The sequence below is a fragment of the Neomonachus schauinslandi genome, chromosome 4 (assembly GCF_002201575.2).
Source record: "Neomonachus schauinslandi chromosome 4, ASM220157v2, whole genome shotgun sequence".
NCBI classification, from domain to species: Eukaryota; Metazoa; Chordata; class Mammalia; order Carnivora; family Phocidae; genus Neomonachus; species Neomonachus schauinslandi.
In genome coordinates this window covers 81,122,222-81,139,305 of record NC_058406.1, presented here as the reverse complement: position 1 = coordinate 81,139,305, position 17,084 = coordinate 81,122,222, and the positions used below count along the sequence as shown (strand labels likewise).

The window sequence follows — 17,084 nt, the reverse complement described above, 5'->3', positions numbered from 1 at the left end:
TAATGTATTGTAACTAGCAGAGAAACTGGAAGAAAAGTAAAGAAAGAGTGATATCTATAAAATAAAAAATTAGTAAAGACTATTGAGATCATATTGTCCAGCAGTTTGCGTTTCTCAGGCAGGGAAACATGGTTGTTTATGTTCTTTTTGCAGATTTCCAGGTATAAATACTTAATATCTCCCTTAGTAGTCCATGCTAATATTTTATTACTTTGACATAGAGGTTGTTTTTCTTATATCCAGTTAAACTATCTCATAATTTATTTATTTATTTATTTATTTTTAAAGATTTTATTTATTTATTTGACACAGAGAGAGAGACAGCGAGAGAGGGAACACAAGCAGGGGGAGTGGGAGAGGGAGAAGCAGTCTTCCCACTGAGCAGGGAGCCCGATGAGGGGCTCGATCCCAGGACCTGGGATCATGACCTGAGCTAAAGGCAGATGCTTAATGACTGAGCCACCCAGATGCCCCATCTTATAATTTATTAAGCCTATTTCCTGATCTGATGCCAAAATAGAAAACAACTGCTCACTATTCCTATTAAAAAAATTATTTAAATATGAAATATTATTCAAACTGAACTAGCTTTATCTTCTCTATGTTAAATGATATCAAATTCTCTCATCTTTCTCTTTTTATCACCTTAGCTACATTTTTCTTATTCTGAGAACAATCTATTTTAAAGTATGAATTACTTCTTGTATCAATGCATCATGAGTTGTTTAGAAATTCATGTTATATGTTTAGCAATTTAGCTTAGTTCAAATGATGGGAGAAAGATGGAATAGTATTTAATACATTATATTTGCATGAAAGTCTCTAATAGAGCTCATCATCTAGGCGTGAATTTACTATACGTATCAACCATATACATATATATTTATTTAGGATGTAGTTGATATAGCCATATCTGTTATTTATATGTACTCATACATATGAAATGTTTCATACTGTAGCACAGAAAGGCCATGATATAGATAATATCATTTCCATACATCAGGGTTATTATAGGTCATAGACATACTAGAATAAAATAGAACAGAATAGAATAGAATAAATGATAGAAAGATAGAAAGAAAGATAAATAGGCAGACAGAGATTCTGCAGGGGAACATAGGCTACTATTACTCTATTTCAAGGCAGAATAATAAGATGGAAGGTATACTGAGTGAGAGTCCTGGGCAGGACCAGCTACCTAGAAATCTTGTGAAAATATACAGTTAATCCCACTATGACTGTAGGAACTCTAAAAGTTAGTATAGGGGTGCTAAGTCGGTTAAGCATCTGCCTTCGGCTCAGGTCATGCATGATCCCAGGGTCCTGGGATCGAGGCCCATGTCGGGCTCTTTGCTCAGTGGGGAGCCTGCTTCTCCCTCTGCCTGCTGCTCCCATTTGTGCTCTCTCTCTCTGTTAAATAAATAAATAAAATCTTAAAAAAAGTATCATTCTCTACAAAGAAAACTAAAACTGCACTTTATAAATTACAATGCATTTAAAACAAACAAAATCCACTAATTTCTAGTATTGTTTTAATAACTCCTATAAAAAATTAGTTATCAGAAATTCCAGCAAAATACATAAGCATTAGTTTCTCTATGTTTAAATTCAGATTATTATGATGACTAAGTCAGAAATATGTGTAATGTCCTCGGCATACAATAGATGATCAATAATGAGAGGTATTTTTGTTAGCTCTAAGTAAAATTAATGATTAAGCATACATGGTTCAACAGAGGACGCAACACAGCAATCAATGGTAGTTAAGGCTAGTACAGATGGGAAGGTGGCTCTGTCCATATACTCTAGTTATTCATTATCCAGCAACAACAAGTGTGGGCCAGGAAAATCTTTCCCTAAAACAAGAGTGGATGCCAAGATCCTAACCGCTCAATACAATCTCTCAGAAAGAAACATTTGGTGGCCTTTAAATAGAAAATATGATGCCAAAAGAATGCTTTTCAGTTCCATATTTTTTAATCTACAAATTGCAAATAGTTGTGTTGAAAAATGTTTATTGACTGAAAGATGTATTATATTCTTTAGGGGACCAAAGTTAATCCTGAAATATGTTAATGTTGTTATATCCTAATGGTGGTGCTGAGGGGGACAAAAAATATCATAAAGCCCTTAAGAAACAAACTTTTGTGTGTGTGACACAGATGGTTGGAATAAATTATGGGGCTCAATAAAAAGCAATTCAATTTAGTTTTAAGATCCATTTGGACATTTATCAAAGATCACATTGTGAAATGTATTTGTGATACTTGGAAGACTCATACTAATCAGCATCCCTTACTCTTCCACCATACCCCACCTTCCAAAAAAAGGAAAAGAAGAAGAAAAAAACTAATGGAAGTTCTTTCAACTTAAACCTAAAACAAGATCCTTGAAATTTATGAGTTCAGTGATGACAATAAATTGAGTAATAAACTGAAAAAGTATACGTGGTGGTAATATACAGATATACATACACACAGACACACACATCACATCCAATGGCACACATACATAATATATTAGTTCTTCTAAAAGAATGTTAAATGGTTATTCTGCCTAAGATACAAACTACCAAAAATTCATCCCCTTGTACTCTGCAAATTGGATGCAAATATTTTTTTTTTAAAGATTTTATTTATTTATTTGAGAGAGAATGAGAGACAGAGAGCACGAGAGGGAAGAGGGTCAGAGGGAGAAGCAGACCCCCCGCCGAGCAGGGAGCCCGATGCAGGACTGGATCCCGGGACTCCAGGATCATGACCTGAGCCGAAGGCAGTTGCCCAACCAACTGAGTCACCCAGGTGCCCCTTGGATGCAAATATTAAAGAAAGACATGATAGGGTGCCTGGGTGGCTCAGTCAGTTAAAGTGTCTGCCTTCAACTCAGGTCATGACCCGGGGGTCCTGGGATCCAGCCCCGCATTGGGCTCCCTGCTCAGTGGGGAGTCTGCTTCTTTCTTTCCTTTTTCCCCTCCCTCTCCTTCTGCCCCTCCCCCAGCTCATCCTCACTCTCCTTCTCTCTCAAAATAAATAAATAAATAAAATCTTAAAAAAAAAGACATAACATTTTCAATAGATGGAGAAGATAATGCTCAGAATACTTGAAAAAAATAAAATTAATGAAACCCTTTGCATGTGTTTAAGACATGAAATAAGGAAATGTAAAATATTTTCAAATTCATTGAAAATATTCTAAGTACTTTACATGGATGGTTATACTTATATACTGCCAAGTGAGTTGCTAAGACAAGAATGAGAACAGAAAATATGCTTCAGAGTAAGCCTCTAGTTTAGAGTTTCTCTGATTGGCATACATGATAAATTTCAATTTTTAAACATCAAAAGATGCACTGGAACAAGTGCTACTGGGAAGGTACCCAAACAGGCTGATTTTTAGTTCACTTGCTCATTCAATCAACATATATTAGAGCACACTTACTTACTTCCATATATTACATACATTGAACCCCTGAAGGGTTCAAAGATGATTAAGACATAGTTCTTGCCCTTGAATAATTCTTTCTGGTGGGGAGGCAGACACATAAATGTGTAATATTCAATATTAAATGCTAATATAGAAGCATGAAAAAATGGTAAGGGATTATAACCTACTAGCTGTTTCATGCTATAATCTATTAGCTGTTTCATCTAAAATATTTTTGAGCATATACAATGTGCTAGGCACTGGGGATACAGCAGTGTAAGAAACAACCTAATAAAATTTACATTTAAAAAAAAATACATTTCAGTAGGAAAACGTAGACAATGATCAAACACATAATTAAAACAAATAGAATGTTGGTTTATATTAAATGCTATAAAGAAAAATAAGGCAGGAAGGTGAGGATAGTGAATGTGAGAAATTCAAGCGACAGTTTTAAACTTGGTGGTCACGGAAGAACTTACCAAAAAAGTGAACTTTATGTAAATGCTTGAAACTGATGAAGAGCTAGCCATCAAAATATCTGTAGAATATCATCGCAGGCAGAGGGAATGAGAAGTGGAAAAGCCTGTGTGAATGGAGTTGGAACAAACAGAAATAGCAAGAATTAGGAGGAGAGAAAACAAGCAGCTATATTATTGATGCCTGTAGGTCACTATGTAGGAATTTTGGAGTTGGAACAAACAGAAATAGCAAGAATTAGGAGGAGAGAAAACAAGCAGCTATATTATTGATGCCTGTAGGTCACTATGTAGGAATTTTTTCTACTGAGTGAAATGGGAAGCCATGATGGGTTTGGAGCAAAAGACTGACAGGCTTATTGTTTTATAGATTAAATTAATCAATACACTCAAATGACTATTTTGTGATAGGACATTCTTCAAACACTCAGATTACTTTTATCTAGTGAGATAAAGCTTAAGTAGTTCTCACTATTTGCCAGCTTCTATTCCTTAAAAAATTTAACCTAGGACTATGATGATATTAATAATTCTATTTGCCAGTTTCTATAATGCTTAAAAACTTTTCAACCAGGAATGTGATGATACTAATAATTATTTTCATTTAGTGGATTATAGAACATTATAGATAATTTTGGTATTTTTTAATATAAATTACTTCATATATAAATTACAGAGTGCCTAACATGGGCCAAGCACCATAGTACAAATAATAAGGGCCTTACATGCATATATACACATTTAAATTTATAAAAGGTAAATGTGTTTCTGTATTTGCTCATAACACAATGCGTTTTAAAAGTAACTTTTACTTTTCCCTATAGTTACCTAAAACATGTTTGTGATTTATCCATGTGTATTTAGACCCTATAATCTCATATGCTCTTGGATATACTCCTAGTATCTTCCCCTGATGTTAATATTCCACCACCTTACTTACAAACACTGCGTAAAATTGAATTGTATCAATTTAATAGTTATTAATCAGTCACCTTTTGTAGGAGATTTATGTTATTACTTTTTTATTTTTGCATAAAGAACTTTGGAATGAGCCATATTTTTAGGTATATTTTGCATATAGCATAATCCTTCTCTCTTAAGATGACAATTCAGAAATAAAGTTACTGGGTCAAAGAAAATGTACGCGTTTAAAGTGTGGCTATATATTGCTGAATTGCTCTACCTATACACTGTAACAAGTTTTTGCTCATTATAGAATCTTAAGTATCCATTAATTTTCTTACACCTTAATCACTCCTTAAAATATTTTTGCCAGTCTAATAGGTAAAAAATCGTATCTCATTTAATTGGCATTTTTTTGACTACTAGTTTGGGTAATACAATTTTTTTTTTTTTAATCAGCCACTTATATTCTAAAAGGAAATCGATTCTAGGCATGGAGGATAAAAGGATAAGGCACATTCAAAACCACCAAGGTCCTTACAGTCTAGGGAAGGTGACAATCACAAAAACAAACTACAGAACAAGAACAGCATGTCATTCATTATTCAGATGATTAAAAATGGATCATCATAGTTTTATGTTGGAAAACAGAAATAGAGACACTGATGGAGACAGAAATCCTTCTGGGGTGCAGGTTTTTCTTTCCAGACTGATTAAAAACACAGGGCTCTGCTCCATAAGTGTAACAAAATACTAAATAACAATGGCATTATTATATGGTAGAAAATTCACTTTTTTGGTTTTCAGTGACAATGATTATTACCATCCTGGCTGGCATGTGGAAGAAATAACTGAGCCCATTCCCAGAAATCACTTTCTTGGTTGATTTTAAAACATTCACCCAAGTGAATATATGAATATGCATTACACATACATTACAATCAGAGTGATACTTCAAAAATACATATTTGATCACGTCATTCCTCTGCTTAAAAAAAAATTCCATGGTTTCCCACTTCTTATAGGATAAAATTCAAAATCTTGAACTAATGCTAAAATACCACATGGCAACACTCTGGGTCACTCTCCCCCTCACTGCCTCTGCTCTAGCTATCAGAGCCTCTTTTCCTTTCTATCAGGACACATCTGGCCTTGGAGTCTTTGCAGGGTTACTTTCTTGCCTGGAATGCTTTTGATCTCTTCCTTTTTGTTTTAACTTTGTATCTCAGATCTTAGCAGCAAGGGCAATTCCTTAAGAAGTCCTTCACTGATTTCCCAGGTCCCTCTGCTGTAACAGTCCTCTGTTTTACCTTGATACTTTTATTCACAGTAAATATTATATTACTGTGTGATTACTTGACAAATGTTCACCTCCCTAAATCATCTGCAAGGTGATGCATGAGCATAGAGTTCACTTTTATTTCACTTACCATGGTATCTCTAGTGTTTTGTTGTTGTAACTAGTGCATATTGGGTACACAATTGTTTGTGATATGAATAAATGGATGAACAAATACAAAAAAACCCCCTGCTTAATGCTAGACCACAGGGGAAAAAATAAAGCATATGGAAATCTGCATTTTTATTGTGTTTCTAAATTTGTGGTACTGTTTAACTTTTCAGAAATGAAAGATGACTCATAAGCTTTCCTTCTGATTATGGTAATAATAATAATAATATTCATTCATGTAATATAAACTATTAGGCTGAAATGCATTTTGGTGAATTCGTACACTATTAGATGAGCTGTCTCTCCAGAGTCTACAAAAAAATTAATGTGGAACACCTGATATTTGACTGTGCTTCCAGATGGAGGGACAGCTTGACAAATGCCATCATAATTTACAACTTTTAAAAAGTGTGGTGTGAATGCATTTACAGTAAGCTTTAAACAGCTTGGATTATTTACAGGTACAACTGTGTTTAATGTGGAATTTCAATGGATTTAAAATTTTATTTGATTCAATCACTGATCACAGAATATAGGTGTGGCATGTGAGCAACATGATTTGTGCTTTAATTACATATCTTAGAACTGTTTGGTGAGGTTGGGGGGAATTGTAAAATAGCATTCAAATTTTATATTTGATTATTGAGTGTCACTGACGAAGCTCTTATCTTTGGAAAGACAGCATATTTTGAACTTATCCTATGGTGGTTTAGGAGAATAATAATCACAAAAAGTGAATATGGAAATACAGTGTCTAACTCTTAAGGATAACTTGGACGCTTGTACCAATATAAAACTAAAATATGGATTGCTAATTGATAAGATTTGTAGTAGAGTGCAGTCTAAAAGAGTATATAAGTCTCTATCTCTGGTAGTTAGGAATTTGACTATTGAAGCTCTCTGGTTAAACTGGAGAAGGAACCATATACGTTATCAAATACATCACTCATATATTTATGTTATATAGGTACATGTGCATATACCCTTTTTCTCTCCTCCAAATACATATATGTATGTACATGTATATATGATAAATACTATTATATACCATTATAATAGTATTATTATACATATATAATACATATATATCTCCAGGAGGATATAGATGACTTTGGAGGTTGGGTAAGGTATGGTTGTAGGAAGATGCAGGAACATCTGACTTTGGAACATTACTTCATGAAAAGGAAAGTAGTTAGCTTGACACATTTTAACTAGAAATTTGTTGATAGATACTGTGATTTACTTCTCAGGAAAAAGTAGGACATCGAGAAAAATACACGGTAAGGTGAAACTAAAGCTTCTGAAATGAACTGCTTAATGCATAAACCACCATCAGGACCTACTGTGTTCATTCAATCACCAAGTGTTCTTGGACTCTTATGCTTCAGTCCTGGGCTGGGAGCTGACTATCCGGTAAACAACCAAGCCAGACATGAGCCCTCTCTTCCTGGAGCTTACATTGTAAATGGAAGAGACTTATTAAACAAGTCACAAATAAATATGCAAATAAAATTTGATAGGGCTATGACAAAAAAATAGGTGTTAAAAAAGAGAACAACAGAGACAGGGTCAGTCTAATCTTGTTGATTGGGATGGGTCAAGGAAGCCTTCTCTGAGACCTAAAGGATGAATAGAAAGGGAAGAGCCCTCCAAGTGGAGGACATGTGCAAAGAGGAGAAATGGTTGGAAGAAGGGAAGGTTACTCTGTGGTGGAACTTAAGGAGTCATGGCAAGAATGGCCATAGGTGAGGCTGGAGAAGGGTAGGGGAGGTTATTAAGAGGCCACTAAAGAGTTTGTATTTTATTCTGACCGCAATGCAAACCACTGAAAGATTTATACAGTCCGTGTGTGTGTGTGTGTGTGAGCTATGAGTCAATTAATACTTTTTAAAACTCAATCTGGAGTGGAGAGGGGTAACAGTAGAAGCTGGAACACCAGTAGCTTGGACCTTGGTGGATGTACTGAAGATGGAGAAGTGAACAAATATTCCAAGTTCTCTTTAGGAGGCTGAATCCTGAGAGCTTGGGTATGGATAAAATGTGGGAGAAAATATGATTTTAAGGTTTCTATAGTTTTTTCTTAGTAATACTATTTGATTCAAGAAAATGTATCCATTCATAGAGAATGTAAATAATAAATTCCAGTAAATTCCAGGTTATGGAAGGTAATCTAATGGTTTGTTTAAAGAAGTCTTCCCAAATCACTCAAGGTGGTGAGCACCCATACCCCAGTTATTCTGTCCCTTTTCTCTTTTATCTTCCAAGCAGTCTTACTATTTTGCTTACTCCGAGTAAAATCTCCATGAATGTGATGTACTTCCTGAAGACAGATTATATCTAGAGTATCTAAGGCAGTGTTGGGTACATTGAAAATGTTCAATAAATATTTGTTGAATGAAATGATGAATGAACTAATGGAAGAATAACGATATGGAGGAAATACCTGAATCCAAGGTGCTCGCAATTTAGCCAAGAGGATTAAGAAGTGTGATAAAAGCCTCACTAGAAGTAAGCAGGTAGTGTTATGGGAGAAGAGGGGACGATGTATCTCTCTAACCGGGAGAACGGAGGGAAGTCTGAAGACATGTACTCAAAGATGAATGTTTTTTGGATTGAAACCGTCCCTAAACGAGAATCACTCCCCTCTCCACAGCAAGCTCTCTAACAAAACATAAAGCACTCTTCAAAAGAGCTTCACATTTTAGAATAATATATATATTTGTAAATAGCCCTTAGAAAGGATTGTCCTGAAAAAATATAACCTTGATTCTGTACCACCTACATCGCTTACTACTTGTCACTTCTGGCTGTAGAAATTTTGCTCGCCTCCCTCCCTCAGCCCCACTATAACCCTGCCCCCGCTCTCACCCCCGGGTTTTGACTACTTTTATTAGATTCGCGCCCTTGCCTTCTCGCGCCTATTTGTTGGATGAATGGAGGAACGTTTACTACCTCATCCTTGAGGAGTTCCAGATGATGCAGCTGCCCAGAAGCCAACGTTTCTGCACGTCGCGGGGTTCGTGCGGAAGGAAGGAAAAGGAGCAAATTGTTACCTAAAGCGCCAACTGCTTTTACCTTTGGTCCTGTGGGTCTCTCCCATCTGGCCCCTGCCTACCAAGCTCAGGCTTTAACAGTTTATAGAGCAAAGGTCAGTCCCGGGAGCAGGCGCTCTCTCCTTCCCTTCCGTCCTCCTGTAGAAGGAAAACAAGCCGCCAGCTTGGGGGATAGGCCGGGCTCCTTTCCCCGTCGCTCCGCGGGGCAGTGCTGTGAGCCGGGAGCCGCGGGGCCGAGCTCGCAGCCCCGCCCCCGGGGTGGGGCCTCCCGGCGCCCGCCCCGCCCCCTCACCGCCGACCCTTCGCTTCCTATTTACTCTGCGCTACCGCTGGCGGTCACTTCGCTCTCTGACTAGAGCCCAAGGACGCTAGGAGGGTCTGTCACTAGGAGACTTCAGGCTATGAGCACTGCCATGGCCCCCGTGCTTAGCAAGGACGCGGCGGACATCGAGGTACCTACTGCGCGCCGGTTCTCCTGGGGCGGGAGGGGGGCCCAGCTGGTGGGTGCGCGGGAGGCCGGCGGGGTCGCTCGGAAAAGAGTGGGAGATGCGGGAAACTTTGCCTCCGCTGGAGGTCTGCGGGGGAGGTAAAGGAGCAGGTAGCCAGAGCCCGGCGTGGGCAGCGAGGGAGAGAAGAGAAGTGCAGGGGTCCCGCGACTGGAGGGAGTACCATTTGGGTTGGGACCTGGCTGTTTACTTTGGAGGGGATTGAGGAAGCCGGTCTAGTCCTGCCCTGAATGGCGTGACTAAGAGGCACAAGAGTTCCAGTGAGGTGGAGTCTGGAGGATAGGAGCTCCCATCTCCCACCCAGTCTACCCCCACACTGATTTTTCTCCCCCCGTATGCGTTTCGGGGCACCTGTTTGCTGCCCCCACCTCCAGTGGATGAATCCTGAATAAATGCAAAGGTGGAGCATAGAAATAAAGATCTGTTTGTCCACTCTTATAGCAGTTCCCGCTAGCCATACTGTTGCTTATGAAATTATTTAACATAGGGAGGGGTGGAACAAAGTATTGAGAACATGAAAAATGCAGTGCTGTCAGAAGAACATAAACGAGCTGTATTTTTCTCTCCTCTCAACAGTTTTTGATCTCCTCTTGCACTGTTTATATAAAAATGGCATCTTTCTTCCTGTGAATAAGGTCCTACCTGAAATGACATGACCATTTCCTTTAAATTTTCCCTAAGATCTTTAGGTATGAAACAAGAAGGATTTAATTATAAACAGTGATTTTAGACATACTAACCCAATTCAGCATTTGTGAGCTAAGATAAACTGCTTCTTAGTTTTTTTTGTTGTGTTTTAAGGCTTTTCTTTGAGTCTCCCCTCTCTGATAAAATGTGTGTCCGTGTATATGTGTGTATTTTCTCTTTTTTATAAATGACACAATTTTTCTTTCCTCAGTCCTTTTCAGTGGCCTAAGTAAAAGTTTAAAACCACCTGTTTGCAGAATAGCTGCTTTTGCCACATTTTTCCTCTGTCATTGATTGAAGTAACTTTGTGTTCTCTTTGGGAGATGGTAGTAGTGTTTTCTCCCCACTCCATACATTAGTTTGGGAAAAATCCATTTTAGTAACAAGAGTCAAATTATATTGTAGTGACCTATCTGGTTAATTTACTTGTGGTTTCTCTTGTGGATAGTTTACTATTTTGAAAATATTGATCGATAAGATACATTTAACTCAATACTTATTCATGTGTGCACAGGGTAAAAGATACTTGATTTATGTCATAGTCCTTTTTGGTCCTTTTTACTTTGACTTAACCAAATCTTTTTTTTTTTTTTTTTTTAACTAAGCTAAATAGGAAACTTGACAGCATTCAGACAGTACTGATTTTAGAGAATAGAGTGTCAGAGAGCAGGTGGCTTTTGGCTTTTAGAATGGAGTGTTACTTGCTTAACTGATTTCTTTCTCTGTATTTCTCCTGCAATTGTCTTTGAAATCAGTTCTTAACCACCTGACACTAAGGAAAAGATGCCAGTGACACATTAAATGAGTAGCTTAGTTTTGTATGTTGTTTGAACCAAGATCATTTGAGAAATCCACACCCTCACACTCACCTCAATCTAATCTTAATCTGTAGAGTTTATCTGTATGATATTACTTACAATCTAGAATGGTGGTAGAGTTTTTCAGCTTTTATGTAGTTCATATATGCAGCACATTTTAAACAGTAATATCTTTCATTATATACAGTACCTTCCTTTTCTCTCAAAGTAATACCTGTGATTCATGAGCTAGAGTACCATGAGAGAGCGTAAAATTAATCATTAAAATATAATGCAGTGAGGAAAAATACATTAAGCCTAAAGGAACACATTCAAGAATAGATGTCTCAGTTGATCCTATTGATTCACCAAAGTTCATTTTTGTTTGAAGAATCAGAATGAATTATGAAAGCTCAGTTTTCTATTAAATTTGAATGCATACATTGGATTTGCCTTCCTTGAATGAATTCATTAAGACTATTGTCTAGAGATTGATCTGACTATGACCATTGCTCTAGTCTCAAGTACATGGAGTAATCTTAAAAAAAGAAAATCAGTATGAAACAAAGTACATGTTCACTTGATAAATGTGGAAAGAACAGAAGGTGATGTTGACAAGCTTCTGTAATAGTGATTTAATTTTCCCCATAAGCTACAAAACCTCAGGTTTCAGTGAAGCAGCCAAGAAATATCTTTGTTTCTGAGGAAAAAATTTACTGAGGTATACAGATTTGCTTTGTGTGTTCACTCCATAATTTCTAGCCTCAGTTAAATAATCACATCAGGGTTTGAAGGATTGGGAACATGAAAAGCAATCAGAATGTCACCAAACCCCAAAACTGGAATATTTCAGGCTGAAAGATAGGCATAACAACGATGAATTAGTAAGTAATATATTAGGCAATAGAACCTCGCTCATATACTCAAAAATTGTCATTGTAGTAATTGTAGAAGCTGCATGAGAAGTGAAGGTTTTGGGGGTGTTTGGGTGGCTTGGTCAGTTAAGCGTCTGCCTTCGGCTCAGGTCATGGTCTCGGGGTCCTCGGATCTAGCCCTGCATCCAGGCTTCTTCAGGGCTCCCTGCTCAGCGGGGAGTCTGCTTCTCCCACTCCCTCTGACCCTCCCCCTTGTCCTGCTCTCCTGAGCATGCGCATGTTGTCTCTCTCTCAAATGAATAAATAAAAAAATCTTAAAAAAAAAAAGTGAAGGTTTTGTTTTTGTATGTTTTGTTTTTTTTTTGTCTGTTCATTTTTTTCCCTGACACATTAATGTGGTTCAGACCATGGGATCTGGAGCTAACTGTCTGGGGTTGAGGTCTAATTAACTCTTTTTAGCTGTGATTCTAGGCAAGTTACTTAGATTCTCTGAGTCATATTTGCATAATCTGTTAAATAAAGAAAATCATAATAGAAAATAAAACAAATGTCACAAGTTGACATCTTGTTAGGAAAAAGGACAAATGTTAAAAAAAATATGAACAAACATCTTAGGAAAATCACTGTCAATGAAATAATTGGCATTCTAAAGTTCATTAATAATAGCTATATACTTTTAACATTTTTTTTTATTCTTATGTTAATCCCCATACATTACATCATTAGTTTTAGATGAAGTGTTCCATGATTCATTGTTTGTGCATAACACCCAGTGCTCCATGCAGAATGTGCCCTCCTCAATACCCACCACCAGGCTAACCCATCCTCCCACCCCCCTCCCCTCTAGAACCCTGTTTGTTTTTCAGAGTCCATCGTCTCTCATGGTTCGTCTACCCCTCCGATTTCCCCTGCTTCATTCTTCCCCTCCCACTACCTTCTTCTTCTTCTTCTTTTTTTTTTTTAATAGCTATATACTTTTAAAAGTCATTTTACTTTATGGAATTAGTTTTTGGATAAAGCTGAATTTTGTCTAGGATGACTTTTGAATACAAATTCTCCTGGGAAGGTTTCAGAGAAGATTAATTCCCAATATTGATCACTTTTCCTGACTTCAGCAATATCTTCACAGTACTTCATTTAGTTTGAATTGATAACCTGTATAGGTCAATATCTGCACATTTAAAAACAAGTAAGAATGATTTTGGAAGAGTGCACTGTGTTCAAGTTCTTATTCCTTTCCAATGACATGGATAATTGAGAGTAGATTATAAAAGTATAGTTAAAGGAAAATGTATATAGGGGCACCTGGGTGGCTCAGTCGTTAAGCGTCTGCCTTTGGCTCAGGTCATGATCCCAGGGTCCTGGGATTGAGCCCCGCATCTGGCTCCCTGCTACGAGGGAAGCCTGCTTCTCCCTCTCCCACTCCCCCTGCTTATGTTCTCTCTCTCTCTGTGTCTCTCTCTGTCAAATAAGTAAATAAAATCTTTAAAAAAAAAAAAGGGGGCGCCTGGGTGGCTCAGTTGGTTAAGCGACTGCCTTCAGCTCAGGTCATGATCCTGGAGTCCCGGGATCGAGTCCCGCATCGGGCTCCCTGCTCGGCAGGGAGTCTGCTTCTCCCTCTGACCCTCCCCCCCTCTCATGTGCTCTCTCTCATTCTCTCTCTCAAATAAATAAATAAAATCTTAAAAAAAAAAAAATTTAAAAAAAAAAAAAAAAAGGAAAATGTATATAGCCACAGGAAGCGTTTAACTTTTTGAATAATAGTAATTTTGGTAAATATTTACAGCCAAACTAAATTGCTACCTACCACTCTAATGCTTTCACAATCGCAAGTCAAGGTCCATTCCTTGAATTATCAGTTAATGGGTATTAAAGGGTATAAACTCATTTCACATTTACCCTGAATCAAAAAGGAATTTCAGTCCATTGTCTACAGAATCACAGTGCATTTCAAGTCAAATAGAAATAGTTTCTAAATTACTTATACTCTGGCTTCCATTCGAGAGGATAATTGAGAATTTTCTGTTTATTAATTAAGAAAATAAGCTAATAAAATGATGGATTTGGAAAATGTGAAAATAAAGGAAACAACTTGGAGAAAATTCATTTTAAGCAGCATTTTGGAAAAAAAAAGGGAAGGCATGGGTTATGAATTAATTCATAGAGATGGAAGAGGTATTTCGAAGTATCCTTTATCAGAACTGCTTTTGTCCCAGGGGAGTGGGGAGGGTCATGGATCCAAAGGAGAGAATAAAGATTCAACTTTGCAGAAGTTATGGTTATTTATTTAAAATTTTTATGTTTTTTATTCAGTGTGTAAGTGACAGTTTTTTCTTGTCTCCTTTCTTTTATTGATTGGGCACCACCGATCTATGGAAATGCTATCTTGACTTGCTAAGGCTTTTAATTTAAAAAAAAATAAATCTGTTTTATGAGTTTGAGTTGTTAAAAATATGCTTGTCCTCTGTTCTGTGGACCATATTTAGTTTAAAGTATTTCTCCTTTCTAAGGAATTTAGCTGGGCAATAAAAATGTGTCTGATGATGTGATTTGGGAAGTTCCTTTATTCCATACGATAGTTCCTTGTAGTTTTAAAGTACATTTACCTATGTAAGCATGGTCATATGTATATTTCAGTATATATATATTTTAAAATCTACCACCTACACACGGATTCAGTGACCAATTTTAGAAGTTTAATTAAAAACTGTGAGATTAATGGCTATTGATGAATCTATCACTAGGGAAATTTTTACATTGGATCTGCTTAATCATAATCATAGCAGATACTGTTGTCCGATTGCTTAATTGTAAAAATGTGCTGGAGTTCCAGTAGCCTTCTTTCTGATGTTCTGGAAGAAAAATTCAGTTTTGGGAAGCTGAACATAAGGAATTGATAAGAATGTGAAAGACATCTAGGGCCAAAATACTGAGATAATTGGATAATCTTTAAGCAGTCTCTTACCTTAATATTTGAATACAGCATTTTACCAGACAGGGAACAACTCAAGAGCTGAAAAATAGACTTTCCAGTAAGGTAAACCTATCTGGTCACTGTGGGAGAATTTTTAATAAGCATAAACTTAAGTTATAAAATTAAAAACACTAAAATTAAAGATAATTTGACTGAAAAAATCAAGTTATAAAATAATATGACAGAGAAAATATGATATTTGATACAGTCCAGACTTCAATGTGGCTAAAGAGGATATTGAAAAATAGGATTGGCGAATTTATTTTTCTGCCTCTCAGCTATATGGCTATAATGACAAATATACAGTGGAAACCTTCAGTCCTTAAAACTGTAAGAAAAATTCTATGTCATTTATAACTTGCCTTAATTCAAAAATATTTAATAAGACATTCTAAGATTATAAATTTATCTGTAGTCAGAATTTTGATTTTCAAATGTGACATGTTTACCTTCTGGATTTCATTTGCTCTTAATCCTCTATATCAAAACAAGATATTTTTTGGCCTCAAACATTAATAGTGTGGATGTTCACTGATATCTTGGAGCCAATTATACTACTGAGATAACTCTTAATAGGATTATATATTTCCTGTGGTTTATAATTATTACTTCTTACATTGCTTGTGATTAAAATGTTATGCTGGTAGAGGTGAACTCAGTGTACAACTTTTCTCTTAGAATGTTCACCACAGATATCTATTTATTGATATTAGGAAGTCAGTAAATTTGTATACAGTTATTCTTTTGTATTTCACAAAATCAAGCTTTAGTTTGTGGTTAAAAAAGAAAGCATCATATTAAAACAGAGCTGGGTTCTAATCCTGGCTTCTTATTTTTTTTACTTTTGTGATTGTGGTCAAGTTCTTTCCTGGATTATCATTTCTTCCTCTGTCAGTTGGATTTAAGCTTAATTATTTCATGCAATAGCTATAATGATTAATTAGTGTCATATACATATAATGCCTCAGATAGCATGTGTCACATAAAATACATGTTTTTTAAATGGTAGTACTTCTTTTAAATATCACTACTGCATATATCATGTGTATTATGTAAATGTCATTTGGTTGAAATTTTGTTCAATTCCAGAAATTAACTAGTGGTATCAAAGTCTTTTAAAATATGTGAGGGAGGGGAGTAGTTAAAGAAGTTAAAAGAATTACAGTGAATGCTCATTACAGATTCAGAAATGTTGCAGATATGTCTTATAAGAAAGTTCCTGAAATTTTGTCAATATTACCAATGAGAAGGGGGGAGTTTCTGAAATTCAGATTAAATTAAAAAGACCCACTTCATTTTCTTTTATTTCTATTTTAAAAATGTCTTCAATGCCCTCTGTAATGCCAGCCTTCTAGTGTAAACTGAAGAAGATTCAAAGGAAGTGTGTGGAATATGTTCTGTCTATATGGGATTATCCACATCTAATACACTAGGGAATAAGATTCACATCCAGGGCTGACCCCCCGACCCTTACTATTTTACTGCAGTATACATATGGATTAATTTTTTAGTGTTTTTCTGGGGTTTTTTTTTTTTTTTTTGCCTTTGGATCTCATACTAAAATTCTTTTTTTTTTTAATTTTTGTTGTTATGTTAATCCCCATACATTACATCATTAGTTTTAGATGTAGTGTTCCATGATTCATTGTTTGTGCATAACACCCAGTGCTCCATGCAGAACGTGCCCTCCTCAATACCCCTCACCAGGCTAACCCATCCTCCCACCCCCCTCCCCTCTAGAACCCTCAGTTTGTTTTTCAGAGTCCATCATCTCTCATGGTTCGTCTACCCCTCCGATTTCCCCCCCTTCAATCTTCCCCTCCTGCTATCTTCTTCTTTTTTTTTTTCTTAACATATATTGCATTATTTGTTTCAGAGGTACAGATCTGAGATTCAACAGTCTTGCACAATTCACAGCGCTCACCATAGCACATACC

General features: G+C 36.5%; 1 protein-coding gene across 1 annotated transcript in view; it reads left to right on the top strand.

Annotated features, from left to right (window-relative positions):
* The first annotated feature begins 9,632 nt into the window (after positions 1-9,632).
* Positions 9,633-17,084, top strand: part of DPYD (dihydropyrimidine dehydrogenase) — a 799,188-nt gene continuing 791,736 nt past the window's right edge. Inside the window, 1 exon segment of the mRNA XM_021690256.2 lies at positions 9,633-9,760. Within this exon segment, the coding sequence (XP_021545931.1) occupies positions 9,710-9,760 (51 nt within the window). The 5' untranslated portion in view covers positions 9,633-9,709.